This window comes from Chamaea fasciata, unplaced genomic scaffold (assembly GCF_029207755.1).
Source record: "Chamaea fasciata isolate MVZ Bird 193981 ecotype frontalis unplaced genomic scaffold, bChaFas1.0.hap1 SCAF_26, whole genome shotgun sequence".
NCBI lineage: Eukaryota > Metazoa > Chordata > Aves > Passeriformes > Sylviidae > Chamaea > Chamaea fasciata.
This window is the reverse complement of record NW_027094111.1, coordinates 2934278-2948369: the sequence shown is the minus strand read 5'-3', so window position 1 is coordinate 2948369 and position 14092 is coordinate 2934278. Positions and strand designations below refer to the sequence as shown.

Sequence of the window (14092 nt, the reverse complement as noted above, 5' to 3'; positions counted from 1 at the left end):
AGTTAAAGTACTTTGATACAAATCTACTCTGAGAAAAGGATGAGCTCATGCTTCCTCTCTACTGAAAACTCTCTTCATCCTACCATCAAATTCTGTTGTGACATTTTTGGAGAGGATAGAGAATTCCTGACAGGAAGCAAAAAAGGATCGAAAAAGGTCGGTGTAGAGTCAAGGACCTGGGCTATTGTTTTTGCCTCCCAAAACTTCATGCTCTGATATTATTGTCAAATGGCACCAAGTTCCTTTCCATGCTCTTCTCTAATAGCAGCCCACCCCTGCTGTCCCTGTCCTCAGCTGCTTGTATGAGCACTTAGTATATCCAGTATTTCTGGGAATTAGTTTTACACCTCTGTAAACTTAGTTGACCGTGAATGGGCTTCCAGATCAACATTGAGCTTCCATCTTCCAGACACCTCTGAGGTCATTACAGCAGGAGCAGAGCTCAGGCCTTGCAAACCTTCCTGAGTGGTGTTTCCTCACTCTTTCCCTATAGATTATTACATGGAGGAGACTTGCATCATCCTCGTGGAACTGTAACCTTGTTTTGGTTTGGTTTGGTTCTGTGTTTCACTTTTCCAGACTCAAGTGTCTGCTCAGAGAAACTAGAAAGTTCTGGTGCAGTATCCAACTGACATGATACCATGCTGGACAGGTCCTCACTATTCCATGTGTGTCCAGTTAAGCTGAAGGAGCTACCTTGTCTTTGCAGACCTACAAGTAGTACTGGAAAGAGACTTTTTACCATCAAATGACCTCTGGGACAGTCTGTTGTCATCTTTCCTAGAGCTGGCTGCTGCCAAACTGATAGTTCCCATCACACTCCTGAGAAATACCAGATTTGTCAACTAAATGACTTGAGTTAAATGAAATTAGGGCTTATCCCTTTGCTATCAAATCCCATTACTTTCCCTAAGATGGCTTAAGAATTGCAGTGTGAGCAGGATCTACCAGGAAAGAAGTGTAGAGCTGGCAATGCAGAGAAAGGAGAGAGGGCATAAATGAATTACTGTTATCTCTTGGGCAGAAAAGAAGGCTGCTAGTGAGTTGGACATTCTGAAGGAAACTTTAATTATCCTTCTTCAGGCAGCATTCAAGCATGCCAACAACTTCAACATCAGTCAGAGGATGTTTAATGTGGACAGATGTTTGTGCAGCACTCAGTCAGCATCTGGTTCTTCTGTACTTATGCTCACCCTGACAGTCAGTGTGTTGGGAAATTAAGCATTACATTTCCCTCTTCCTGGAAAGAGGACATTCCCTGTAAGAGGGGTGAAACCCTTGGATCTGTGCAGCCCGTGGCAGTGGGAGCTGCCTGTGCTCCTGGTTTCCATTTATGATGCTCAGAGGGAATTAAGGCTCCTAAAGCATCAGGGCAGAATCTGTGGCCTTGACCTGGTACCAGTAACCCAGGTAGAAGAGAAAATTGTCATTCCCTTCCCTCTCTCCTCTGGGAAGCAACACTATTTCTAAATTTTCCTTGGGTGCCTTTTCCATGTATTCTGAACTCATTAGGGTAGGTGTGGCTTCTCAGTGATGTAACAGTCTTAATTCATAAAAATTTGCTTGGGGCGAGGAAGGAAGGAGGAGGAATTGTGATCCTTCTGCTTGGTTTCGAACAGATACTTTTTAGCAAAGTACATGGCAGCTGACCAAGACAATGACACAGTGCTTTCCTTTTTTACAGTTTGAAGATAAATCTGATGCGGTATTTGATATTACAGAAAAATGTAAGTATTTCTGTTTATTCTCTAATGTCATAGTTTCACAAAGCCTTTCTTGGAAGTGTCATTGCTGCTGAATTAGGCTGCCTTGCCTTTATCCCAGCCCTTCCTGCTCATTCCCTTCTGCACTGCCTTCTCCACAAGTGCTACGAGTGAGGTGAATGGAAATTAATGGTTTTTCTTTCTTTGGTTAATTTTACTCACTTCAGCTTCTGCTTCAGAGTGGTGAGGGTGACTGAACCTTTTCTATGTCAGCAATGGTTTTTACAGTAATGTTGGCCCGAGAAGGCTGAGAGTATTCAAGGAACTGCAGCATCAGCCAGATTAGGACACTCACCCTTCTCCTTTGTTACACGTGAAGCTGGTCAGTTTTCTGACTGTTCACTGGGATTTTTTTCTCCCTAGGTGGTGAAATTCTGGATGCAGAGATGTCTGAGGACGCTGACCACAACCTAACACCCGCCCTCGAGAGCTTGTCCTACGGAGTACCGAATCGAGCAGGACCTGAAAATTCACTGCAGGGTGATGATCATGATTATTTTCTGAACTCTGGGGATCTTGCAGGCATACCTGTTGTTGGGAGTGACAACGAAGATGATCAGAATTTCACTCCAAAAGACACTCTTTCTTCAGCAATTCATGATGAAGATCATCTGGAAGAGGGCAAGAGAGTTCCAGATCATGAACTGAACAATGAAAAAGAAATTCAGGTTCAGAATGCAATCCAGAAGGATCTCACTTCCCCCTTTGAGCAGGGCCCTGTATTTAAATCACTTCAAAAAGATTTTAGCATAACACGAGATAATGGCAAAGAGACTTTTTCAGCAAAGGACAAGAATAGAGAAGGACATTTTCAAGAACGTGAAAAACGGTTGGAAAAAATCCCTAAAGATATGGATTCTAGATTGAAAAGCAGTTTTCTTGACAAAACAGGTAACTGTTGACATCATAGACCTGGCTGCCCAGCAAAGAGGAAGAAAGAACTAGAGAGAAATCAGCAATAGGGCTAATTGTTGAAAACATCACCTTGTTGAAGAGAACAGGCAGAGCTATGTGTAGGGGATCATTTAATGAAGAATCCTGAAATCCAATGAACCCTCTGTTAGGAGGAGAATTTGCAAAGGGCTTGACAGTGTCAGGGAGGTCTCATCCTCCACAGCTTGTTACAAAGCCTCAACATACCATTTGTTGTTGTGGTTTCCGAAACCAAGCTGGGTGACAATTCAAGCTTCCTTTTGGTTTTTCTCACTGTTTTTTTATAGACCATGGAACTTCTTAAAAGAAAAGGTGATGAAATTTAGGTTAAGTTCATGGCCAGTAAATATTTTTCGAGTGAAGCACCAATTCTTCACTAATGCCTAGGCATTTAAAGCAGTATGGATTTGATAGTATCAGGGAAAGGCTTACTAGAAAGGAGTTAGTGTCTGCAGGAACTAAGCCAGAACATAGCTTGAAATCTGCTTCTCCTGGGAGACTGCTCCCCTTCTTCCTCAAATACTTGTGTCTTGGACTTCATCCAGCCAACATGGAGAGAACCAAAGATGCCTAAAATCCCTTTCTCATTTGACAGTCACCATAATCTTGCTGCCCACACACTTATTTTTGACTTCCCAAGCTCTGAAAGTTACAGCAGAACAGTGAATGAAGGAGTTAAGAATAACCAAGCAGGAACACATGATTTAATCTTATTCAGCAGAGGGAGGCTGAGCCAGCATGTGAGGGACTTTTGGCTGCTTGTTCACATTCACAGCTTACAGTTCTGAGGTTTAAACTTTTTATGTTCAGCAACAGCATCTTAAAACCAGTGTTTCCAGGTGGCACCAATGATAGAGAATCAATAAAGATATTTTTTAAAATAAAGAAAAGTTAGATATATATCTCTACTTTTACCTTCAGTTAGAAATCAAGAGAAGAAATGTTTCTGTACATAAGATGTATTTCAGAAAGTTGTAAATACCCACAGTTAAAAGATCAGATAAAGTAGTTGAAACCAGAATGATAAATGTTCGTGGTAGCATCCAGTATCTAGGCAAATCCAAAGTTTCTAAATGATATTCTCTAAAAAAAGCAGAAGATGCTATTTCCTGAGAAGAGGGGAAAAGGCAAAAGATCAGAACAGCAAAGAAAAAGCTGGAAGATGTTGCTCTGAAAAGTATTTTCTGATTTAAATGTCAAAACAGGAGAATTCAGAACCTGCTGGGGTGTGGAAAATTTTGAATGAACAATTTGCGTCGGAAGTTTACAGATACTTTGCTGGAATGGGGAAATAATGATCCAATAGAATAATTAAAAAGAGTCAATTCTCTTTAGGGATTGCCACCTTACTTGCAGGGAGGAGAAAAGGAGTAGCTTAATAGTGGTGAGGTGCTGTCAGACACTGGGGTTGGGGAGCAGGATGAGACTCTGATAGTTTTAAAGGAAATGCATTGGAACCTGTATTCATTTCTATTTAATGTATATGTTTTCCTCAGTTCATAATCAAGTAGAAGAAACATTACGGACGCAGTTAGCGCCACAAACTCCAGAAACTAACTTCAGGGTAAGCTATAGATCTTTCAACCACTTTTGCAAGTGCAGCGATATGCTGGAATAATTCAAAATACGTATTTTGTATTTGAGTGTAAATTTGAGTGTTAAGGAAACTGATCTTCTGACTCTTAGACATCTTTGCTACTTAAACAGTACATATAATTTTGTAAAATTTTCCTGACCCTCTCTTTGGATTGAGGATTCTTTTGGTAGCCACTTTTCCTGTTCAGCATGGTTGGAGTGACCATTGAGCCGAACCTACAGCTGGATGCATCCACCTGACCTGCTGCCTTTTTTTCCACATGAGCCAGGGAACAGCTGTATCCACAGGAGACACTCCCAAACAACCAACTTACAGAGCTGGGTGTCTTCTGCTTTGGCCAGAGGAGTGGAAAGCATTGGGGGTGGGATGAGAGAGGGGGCTGCAGGGAGGTTGAGGCAGCAGCTGCTGCCCAGCATTTCTCCCACCTTGGCAGGACCCAAATCTCTTGGTCTGCAACACAAACTCCCCTTGGCAGCAGCCCAACTCCTCATGGCAGATGCAGGAGGGTGAATTCTTTTTCATATTATTGTTTCAGGAGTCTAGCTACCTATTTTCTAGTAAGGAATCTATTGGACAAGAGCTGGGGAATTCCTTTGCACCAAATATTAGAATTAAGAAGGAGCCTTTGGATGACGAATATGCTAAAGCTATGGCCCCACAGCAGGGACTATTAGACAAAATTAAAGATGAACCTGGTAATTCTGAGGTAAGTTTCCCATTGCATTTCTCATTTTGGTCTGACATCTGACCGCTTAAGCTGAACATAAATTCAGCAATTTATTTGGTTTGTTGACCGAAATTTAACTTGAAGAACATAGTTTAGTAGAAGGATTTTTCCCTCTTGCACTACTATGAAACCCACCCCCCCTCGACTTTTTTGATGTCTTGTTACCTTGTCTCTGCATATGTTTTTCTTTTCAGTTAGAAACAAAGCCAAGTGCTCTAAAACTTCTGTGACTAAATCTGTGGCAACATAGACACTTTATCTAACTAGGAAATAAACGATAAATCACATTTTGTTAGGTAACTTACGAGTAGTCACAATTAGAGATATGAATTAAAGCAGTGCTATCGCTGCTACTCCCTTCTTAAAAGTTACCTTAGCAAGCACAATAGTTTGTTCTTGTTTTCAATTATCTCTTAAAGGTCTTGGCAAAATATTCAAGTACTTACACATCAGTGAAGTCAATTTAAGTATGTGTTTAAGTGACTTTCTCATTCAAGACTGACTCTTTTTTTGATGATAGAGGAAAAACTCAGTACCTGCAACCTGGAGTAGGTCTGACCTATGAATTGAGCAGTGCTGGGTCCAGGATTGCTGAGCTCCATCCAGTCTCTGTGCCATTGGTTTGCTGTGTGACACCCGGGAAACAAGCTGTGCTGCAATTCCTGTCTTCTCACTGCTCATATCTGGGTTACATGTCAGATTTTATTTGTTAAAGGTGTGCGAGACTTTCCAGAGTGATGCATCCCTTTGCACCGACACACGAGTGTTGGTGTTCCTGTGCAGATGTTAGTTTTTAGCATCAGTCTTTGTCCTTCTGCTGAACCTCCTCTGCTCTCTGGGCCTGTCTTCCCAGCACTTCTTCTTCTTTTCCCATAATACTCTCAATTTAAGAAGTAAAATATTTGCAACTTCAGATTTTACTGTCCTTCTGATTTGTTCAGTCTCTGTGGGATTGTTTGGGTTTATTTTTCCTTGAACCTATGGAATGTCAAACCACGTGTAGATTAGTTAAATCTGTCTCTTCTTTTGTCCTCCCAAGATGGCATCTGCTGTGTGGATTTGTGTGGAATGCAAGGCGAGATGTCTGTGGTTATCAAAGATCATATTAATAAGTAAAAATGAAGACTTGAAGAATTTAAATGTCAAATATCGTATGGTTCAAAATATTCCTTCCTGGAGTAAAATCCTGTGATTATCAACTCTGCCTGATACTGGAAAAGTAGGAGAACTGAGTTCATTTTGTTTTGCTTTAGATTGGAATTACTATGGGGGGGAATATATGGATTTTTTTTTTATATTTCCTGAAAGATAAGAGCATTTCTTGCTGTAACCAATAGTTGGAGCTGAAGGTTTTTGGCTTTCAGCACTGTTATGCTGCTGTGAAACTGCTTGATCATGCACAGTTGATGTCAGGATTTGCCTCCATTTCTTTTCCTACTCTTGACTAAGGATACAATTGCAGTTAAAATGCTTAAAAAACTGTATGTCTGCAAATGATTAATTTTAAAATAATAATAATAACAGAAATGGTGCTTAAGAATCTTCATCATAGCCTGCCCATACCCAGCTTAGAGCTTCTCTACCTGAGATTTGATCGTTTCAGTCTGATGGTTCACATGACCAAGGAATACCATTGCCTGTCTCCTGGGAAACATGTTGAGCAATAGTTTGGTTGTCTAGTATAGAAACTTCTAATTTTCCCACAGGAGTGAGAGGAGGGCTCAGTTTGAGCACGTGCTCAGTGGAGGTTGTTGTGGGATTTTGGGAGCTGGCGGAAGCTGTGGGGGAACATCTCACTGCCACTGGGAAGGGAGAGCTTCCTTTTGCTTAGTGATTCTGAGTTGGTTTCCCTGGCAGCCAGGCAGCAACTGTGAATTTAGCTCAGTCATAACATGACATCATGCCTCACTACTCCCAAACGACTGTAAGTAGGCTAAATCTTATCATCTCTGTAGTTCCAAGAGATTATGCTATTCAGCCTTTTGAGATTTACATGGGGAGTGTTCCAAGCTGCTTTCTGGCTCAGATTTCTAGGCAGAGCAGGGGCAGGAAGTGTGGTGTCAGTGTGAATAGCTGCTGGGGACTAAGCCAGTCATTTATAGCATGTCAGCTATTCCACCAGCAGCTGTCCAGGGATTTTCTCATCCTGTACCAAATGTGAGGTGATTCCCCTTGTGCTGGAGCTGGGACTGTGATGGTCTGGCCCTGGTGGTGCCAGCCTTGGTCTGCTGTAAAGCTTCACCCTTAGGCTGCTCCAAGGTCCTAACTCCTGGCTAAGAACACTCCCCAGTGAGGTCCCAGCTCTATTTCACTGCTATCCCCCTTTATGTGAAGATAAAACTTCTTTCCCAGAAGAGGGGCATGGGCTGCAAAAGCATTTCCAGCTGGAAAGTTTGAATGGAAAGCAGAGATTTCTTTAAGTTTTGGCCGAATTCTGTGTCTTGGAGTGCAGCTGGAGAGGGGGATGCACCAGGCAGCCCCACCTGACCATTTGTACCCCCTCAGATGTGGTTTGCTGTGGAGCTCTGAGCAGGAGCTGTGTGTGGTGCTCACTTGTCACCCAGCCTTTGGAGCAGGCTTAGGACACCAGCTCTTCCCTGAGGTTCAATGCAGTGTTGTGAAAGAGTGGAATCATGTAACCTGTTATTACATGTGTGTATTTTTTCCTTTTCCTTTCCCTTTGTTTTAGGAGTACGGCCAACAGCCAAAATCTCAGGAAGGGGAGCTGAAAATCAGTGCTGTATTTTCAGTCAGTGGCACTCCTCTTGGTAAGGAACAGGCAAGACTAATTTCATTTAAATCTGTAAAATGTGTCACCTTTGCAATAGTCTTGCAGGTCACTGCATTTCGTTCACTGTGTCTGATCCCAGTAGGAATGAAGAACTAGTTTGGTTTAGAGAGGATGAATTTGAGATTATAAAATAACTGTGGTTTCGTGGCATAGGAAAGTTGAATGTGAAATGCATAGGAGAACTGAATGTGTTAAATAGGCTTAAGCTGAAGGAGGGCAGATTTAGATTAGGTCTTACAAAACAGTTGTTCTCTGTGAGGGTGGGGAGGCCCTGGCACAGGTTGCCCAGAGCAGCTGTGGCTGCCCCATCCCTGGAACTGTCCAAGGCCAGGTTGGACACTGGGGCTTGGAGCCACTTGGGATAGTGGAAGGTGGCCCTGCCCATGGCAGGGGGTGCAGTGGAATGATCTTTAAAGTCCCTTCCCACCTAAACCATTCTATGATTCCATGAAAGGGATGCTAATAAAAGTACATTCTCCATCATCAGAGTAGTTATAAAAATCTGCTATGCAGAAAACCAGCACTGGGCATGTATTTGTGGAGAGTTCATCTGTTATCTGATTCTCCTCTAAACCCTGACAACCCAAATAAAGCCATGAGCCTTGTGCTTGCCCCTGCACACCAATGAGTTCTGTGTAACAGATCTGTAACACTTACTCTGTGTTTTCTCTGTGTGTGTTTTTTTTTTTTAGTTCCACAGCTGTCATCAGGTTTCCAGCCTGCTGTGGCATCCTCTGGCATGAGTAAAATGCTACCCTCAGTTCCAAGCACAGCTGTTCGGGTTTCCTGTTCTGGCTGTAAAAAAATCCTGCAGAAGGGGCAAACTGCCTACCAGAGGAAAGGCTCAACCCAGCTCTTCTGCTCCACACTGTGCCTCACTGGATACACCATTCCAGCTTGTCGCCCACCAGCTTCTACCAAGAAAACCTGCTCAAGCTGCTCAAAGTAGGACAGTGCTTTCATTTGTTCTACTGATAATTATTATTCAAGCAGATCATGAAAGGCTTCAGTTCTGTTCTTGTGCCCCTCACTGCGTCGGGAGCGCTGCTGCTCTTACGCTTCCCTTCAAAAATTGGTGGCTGATGCTGTTCCTTGTTAATTGGTCTGTCCACTTGCAGTTCCATTTCCTTAATTGGGTTTTACATACACACAGATTTAAAAGCCTCTGTGGTGCAGAATGCATCTTCTCTTTTTTTTGATGTAAATGAGCCAAATATGAAAAACTGTATTTCAAAAGGTCCCACATCTTCCTGCCATTTCAAAATGTCATTGCACTCTCAAAACATTAACAAGAGTACATTTTCAAAAAGTATTTTATGCATTATTTCTTCCAGAGAAAAATTATTCATATGGATTATTTTTAGTTATGAAAGTTACTTTGCCAAAGGAATGCTGCTTTGTTCATCATTTCTTCAACAGCACATTTATTACTTCAAGTTTTACAAGGGCATCTGCACTTAAACTCGAGGCTTCAATTAATTATTCTTTTCACTTGCTGCTTTAGTGTGAAAAGGCCTTGTAACAAAGTTTAGATGTCTTGGCTGTAATTTGTATTTATTCTGTTGAAAAATGGCTTATCTCTGACAGGACAAGTGAGAAGGAGGCATCCTTCCAAGCAAGGAGGTTATTATAAGTATTTTTTCCTAGTTTTCTGACTTCAGGGCTTCAAAACTTTTCAGTGAAGGACTGTTTTGAAAGAGAGAAGAAATGAGAGAGTTCAGTGTGTTAAATTCTGCAACAAATAAATAAAATTTTGGATGGGAGATAAAGTTTTAATACTCATCAGACTGTGGTGAACCAAACTAATGGTGATTAGGAATTGTGGCCTTTCATTTTTCACTTTTTTTCCTACCCCCTTATTTGCTGAAAGGAATTATTCAACATATCCTGCTTTCTAAATTTTTTGTTAATAAAGACTGTGCAACACAGTTACTTTCTCCAAGTTACTTTAGAGAAGATTTAATGCTGGAGCTTGTTCTTTTTATAGGCTGCTCCTAAGTCTAGGTACAAAATGTTTCACGAAATACCTGCTTAAGAATTGCACTTCTTACTTGTTTTCCTAATGGGAAAGCCAAAATGAAGTCAGATACTTAGCCAGCAAAAAATAAAGGTTTGAATTAAATGAATCCACCCTCTCCTGGAGAATGTTTAGTCTCCAGAATAAGCAAGAACAGCAAGTTGACATGAAACCGATATTAATCCTTTATCTCTGTGTTTGCTTTTCCACAGAGAAATTCTAAATCCAAAGGACGTAATCACTGCCCAGTTTGACAACACAGACTCCAGCAAAGATTTCTGCAGCCAGTCTTGTCTGTCCACATATGAACTGAAAAGGAAACCCATTGTCACTATCCACACCAACAGCATTTCCAGCAAGTGCAGCATGTGCCAGAAGAACGCAGTGGTAATGGCCATTTCCTCATTTGAATTTCTTTAGCTCAGCACAACTTGCTGTCCCAGAGATGAACACACATATTCTTTCTGTCCTTGCTGTATATTCCTTTTCTTCCAGATCAGGCACGAGGTGAATTACCAGAACGTGGTGCACAAGCTCTGCAGCGACGCCTGTTTCTCCCAGTTCCGCTCGGCCAACAACCTGACCATGAACTGCTGTGAATATTGTGGAGGATACTGCTACAGTGGCACTGGCCAGTGTCACGTCCTGCAGATAGAGGGACAGTCCAAAAAGTTCTGCAGTTCCGTGTGTGTGACAGGTTACAAGCAGGTACACGTGGTGGGACAAGGAGGAATGGGTTTTTGGGAAGAAATTCTTCCCCTATCAGGGTGGGGAGGTCCTGGCACAGGCTGCCCAGAGAAGCTGTGGCTGCCCCTGGATCCCTAGAAGTGTCCAAGGCCAGGTTGGACAGGGCTTGGAGCAACCTGGGATAGTGGAAGGTGTCCCTGCCTATGTCATGGAGTGGAACAGGATGGGCTTTAAGGTCCCTTCCAAACCAAAACATTCTGGGATTCCATGATTCTGTATTTGGACAAAATACTAAAAATAGAATCCATCTAATTTTTAATTAGATTTTAGGTGTTTTAAGAAACACCCAATTTACTGGTTGATTATTTCAGTTACTGCTTTGGTCTAAGGTAATTGCTTTTGTCATTTCAAGAATAACAGAATCATTAAGGTTGGAAAAGCCCTCCAAGATCATCAAGTCCAACCTTCAACCAAATACCCCAATGCCCACTAAACCGTATCACAAAGTGTCACAGGTCAAAATGGGTTTTGAACACTTCCAGGGATGATAATTTGCTCCTTAATCTGTGCCCAAACGTGTTGCTCTGTTTTTTCCTCACCTCTGGACCAGCTACCACAGAATTCCAGTGTGGAAGAAGACACAGTGAGACCGCCCCCAGCAGCAGCCCCCTGGGACTCCATTCAGCCTTGAGATGCTCCTTTAGGAGTATTCTTTATTAAATTGTAGCCTTTCAATTAAGTAGAGAGGAGAAGTAATAATTAGTTGATAATTATGATTTTAACTTTTAAACTTTCCATATTTATTTTTGATTTTTGAAGACCTGAGCATTTAAGAGAACCTTAATTTATTATAATAGCTCAATTATTTTTGAATGATTTGTTCTAATGCAATTACTTTAGGAAAAATTGCCCTCTGATAAAAGAATGGAACTTCATTTTGTGACTTGACTCTGCTGTCCCATTATCCAGGCCACTTAGGTCAAGAAAGGCCTAATGAACTAAAAAAAACCAAATTATGGTAAATGTATTTCATCCAGAAAATTACCTTCAGAATTAGTTGTCCTCTGAAACAGATGTGGAAATAAAATTAAATAAGCTGGAAACATTTTCATGCTGCTTTTACATATCACACATCAAAACCCTATATGTGACAGTTCCCTTGAAAATACAGTATATTTAAAGCTCATAAGGTTAAATCAAATCTGTTTTTAATTGATTTTTAAACAGCATTCGGCTCAATTGTCAGGTACATTCTGATAGTTTCTGGAGGTTTGTGGGTGTTTTTAAATCCCTAAAAGCTTATACTCTGTTCTGTCCTGTGAAGAGCTGGAATAGCTGGTGATAGAACAAAGTGTGTTTTAAGGCTGTCATACTAAAATAATCTGGTGCACTAATTCTCAAGGTTTTTTTTCCAAACTTAAAGACCTTAAAAAGACCTTATACACAGAAAATGTGTCTATGAAAGGCAGGCTTTTTCCTGTGTCTCTCTTCAAAGGAAGTTTGTACACCACACACTGAAAACTCTGAGTATTTCAAGCAGATGGATCTTTTTCCTATTTTGCTCTCAAACATCATCAGGGGACCTGCTCCTCCCTGTTCCTTGTTTCTTCATCTCTTCAGTGAGAATACTGGACATGGACAGCTGATGCATTAAAAGCTATAAGCAAAATATGAATCCTCAGCAAGATGTTGGAAGTTGTCTGATACAAGACATGACCCTGATCTGTGCTAGTACAACCTGTAGGAGTGTTTGCAGTAGCCAGACAGCCTGGTTGTGGTTAAAGTGGCCTGGGAAGGTGCTCAAACCAGAGCTCAGATCAGTGAATCTGCACCATAAATAACACGGCTGTAGAACGAGTGCTGTTTTAATCACACTGGCACATTTTAGAAATATTTTACGTATTAGCGGCAATTTCCAGGTTAATAAAAAATGCCAAGGTTCAAATGAAAAACCAATTTCCATGTTTCCACAGAAGTCAGCTAAGATTACACCCTGCACACTGTGTAAATCTCTGAGATCTTCAGCTGAGATGGTGGAGGGCGCAAATAACTTGGGGAAGATGGAGCTGTTTTGTTCTGTTAACTGTTTGTCAGCATACAGAGTAAAAATGGTCACTTCTTCAGGTAAGGCTATCCTTTTACTTCTGTAGAAACTTAATTTCATGTGGCTCATTTCCCAACTTTATTTGTCTTGAAATTTAAGGCTGATATTCTTTTTTTGGGAGGATGAGAAGTGGCTTTTTTTTTTTTTAAGGGAAATGCTGAGATGGGAATGGAAGTGCATTCTACTGCAGATAAATGTGGCAGTGACAGTACAGCTATTTTGGTTTTGGTTTTAGGGAGCTTAAACACGATAACCAATCTTAAATCTATTTTTTGCTCTTGCAAGTGCAGCTGGTGGGTTTCCCAGCTCGACAAACCTCTTGTGTGGACTTGTGCCATACCACTGCTGGGGCTCTTCTGCCCCTTATCCCCTGGGATGATGGACTTTATTACCTCTGCCCAATGTTGCATATGGAGCTGGGCAAACATTTTCAGCTATTTTTCATGTGGAAATAGAAAAATGCTTACTGACATCCTAGGGATACTGGGAGATTAATTAAATTTCTGGCAAGCAACAGGCACAGCAGCTGCAGTGTCTGCTTCTGAATCTGTGGAAGCATCGTCTCGGGCTTCTGTCTGTGCCTTGGCTCGTAATTCAGACTGTTTTTGTGTGCACGGTGCAAAATTAGCTGCAATACAACTTGATGTTGCATAAATCACTTTTTCTTCTCTGTTTCACCCTCAGGTGTTCAAGTTCAGTGCAACAGCTGTAAAACCTCAGCAAACCCTCAGTATCACTTGGCTATGTCAGATGGGAGCATACGCAATTTTTGCAGCTACAGTTGCGTAGCAGCTTTTCAGGTGTGGCATCTAGGATTTCTTCTTAGCTGAATTAACAGAATGCTAAATTGATGGTGGAAATACCCAGGTGCAAGATGTAACCCTAGTAAAGTAAAGCCTGTCTGTTTGCTTTCCCGCAGAATCTGTTCAACAAGCCTGCAGGACTGAACTCCTCGGTGGTGCCCCTGTCTCAGGGCCAGGTCATTGTGAGCATCTCCTCGGGGACAGCAGTCTCAGCCAGTGGCACCACCTCCACTGTGTCCCCCAGCTCCACGAGCACCCCAGCTGCAGCAGGGCTCCAGAGGTTGGCTGCCCAATGCCAGCAGGTCACCTTTACCCGCTCCGTTGTGAAAATCAAGTGTCAGCACTGTAACAGATCGTTTGCCACCAAGCCAGAATTGCTTGACTATAAGGTAATAAAGATCAAGGCTTTCAAAGGTCTTTTTTCACAACAGAAACCCAAAAATTTGTAGTTTACGTGCACTGGTCTGTCAGTACTGCTTTGTTGCTTGCAAAGACCTGCTATAGAGGGTTTTGAAACTGGTTTGGTTAACCAGTATCAAATTAATAGTGAAACTAGCTCTATGGTCTTAAAATCAGAAGAGAAGGAACTCCAAAAAACCCCAAACAAAGTGATTGCCTGTCTAAATAAACACATCCCTGTCTCTTGGACCCAGGGATGTTTCTTTTAAAC

The 14092-nt window shown here is 41.7% G+C and overlaps 1 protein-coding gene across 3 annotated transcripts in view; it reads left to right on the top strand.

Moving 5' to 3' along the window:
• LOC136301309 (zinc finger MYM-type protein 4-like) overlaps positions 1-14092 on the top strand; it is a 37650-nt gene that overhangs the window by 9106 nt on the left and 14452 nt on the right. For 2 of the 3 annotated variants that reach the window (XM_066204245.1, XM_066204244.1), the window contains exons 2-12: positions 1685-1727; positions 2127-2654; positions 4193-4260; positions 4829-4999; positions 7710-7788; positions 8504-8756; positions 10041-10215; positions 10324-10536; positions 12489-12639; positions 13304-13419; positions 13539-13811. In XM_066204245.1, coding sequence (XP_066060342.1) covers positions 1685-1727; positions 2127-2654; positions 4193-4260; positions 4829-4999; positions 7710-7788; positions 8504-8756; positions 10041-10215; positions 10324-10536; positions 12489-12639; positions 13304-13419; positions 13539-13811 — 2070 coding nt within the window. The remainder of the gene's footprint in view (positions 1-1684; positions 1728-2126; positions 2655-4192; positions 4261-4828; positions 5000-7709; positions 7789-8503; positions 8757-10040; positions 10216-10323; positions 10537-12488; positions 12640-13303; positions 13420-13538; positions 13812-14092) is intronic. The other variant, XM_066204246.1, reaches the window with a different exon arrangement.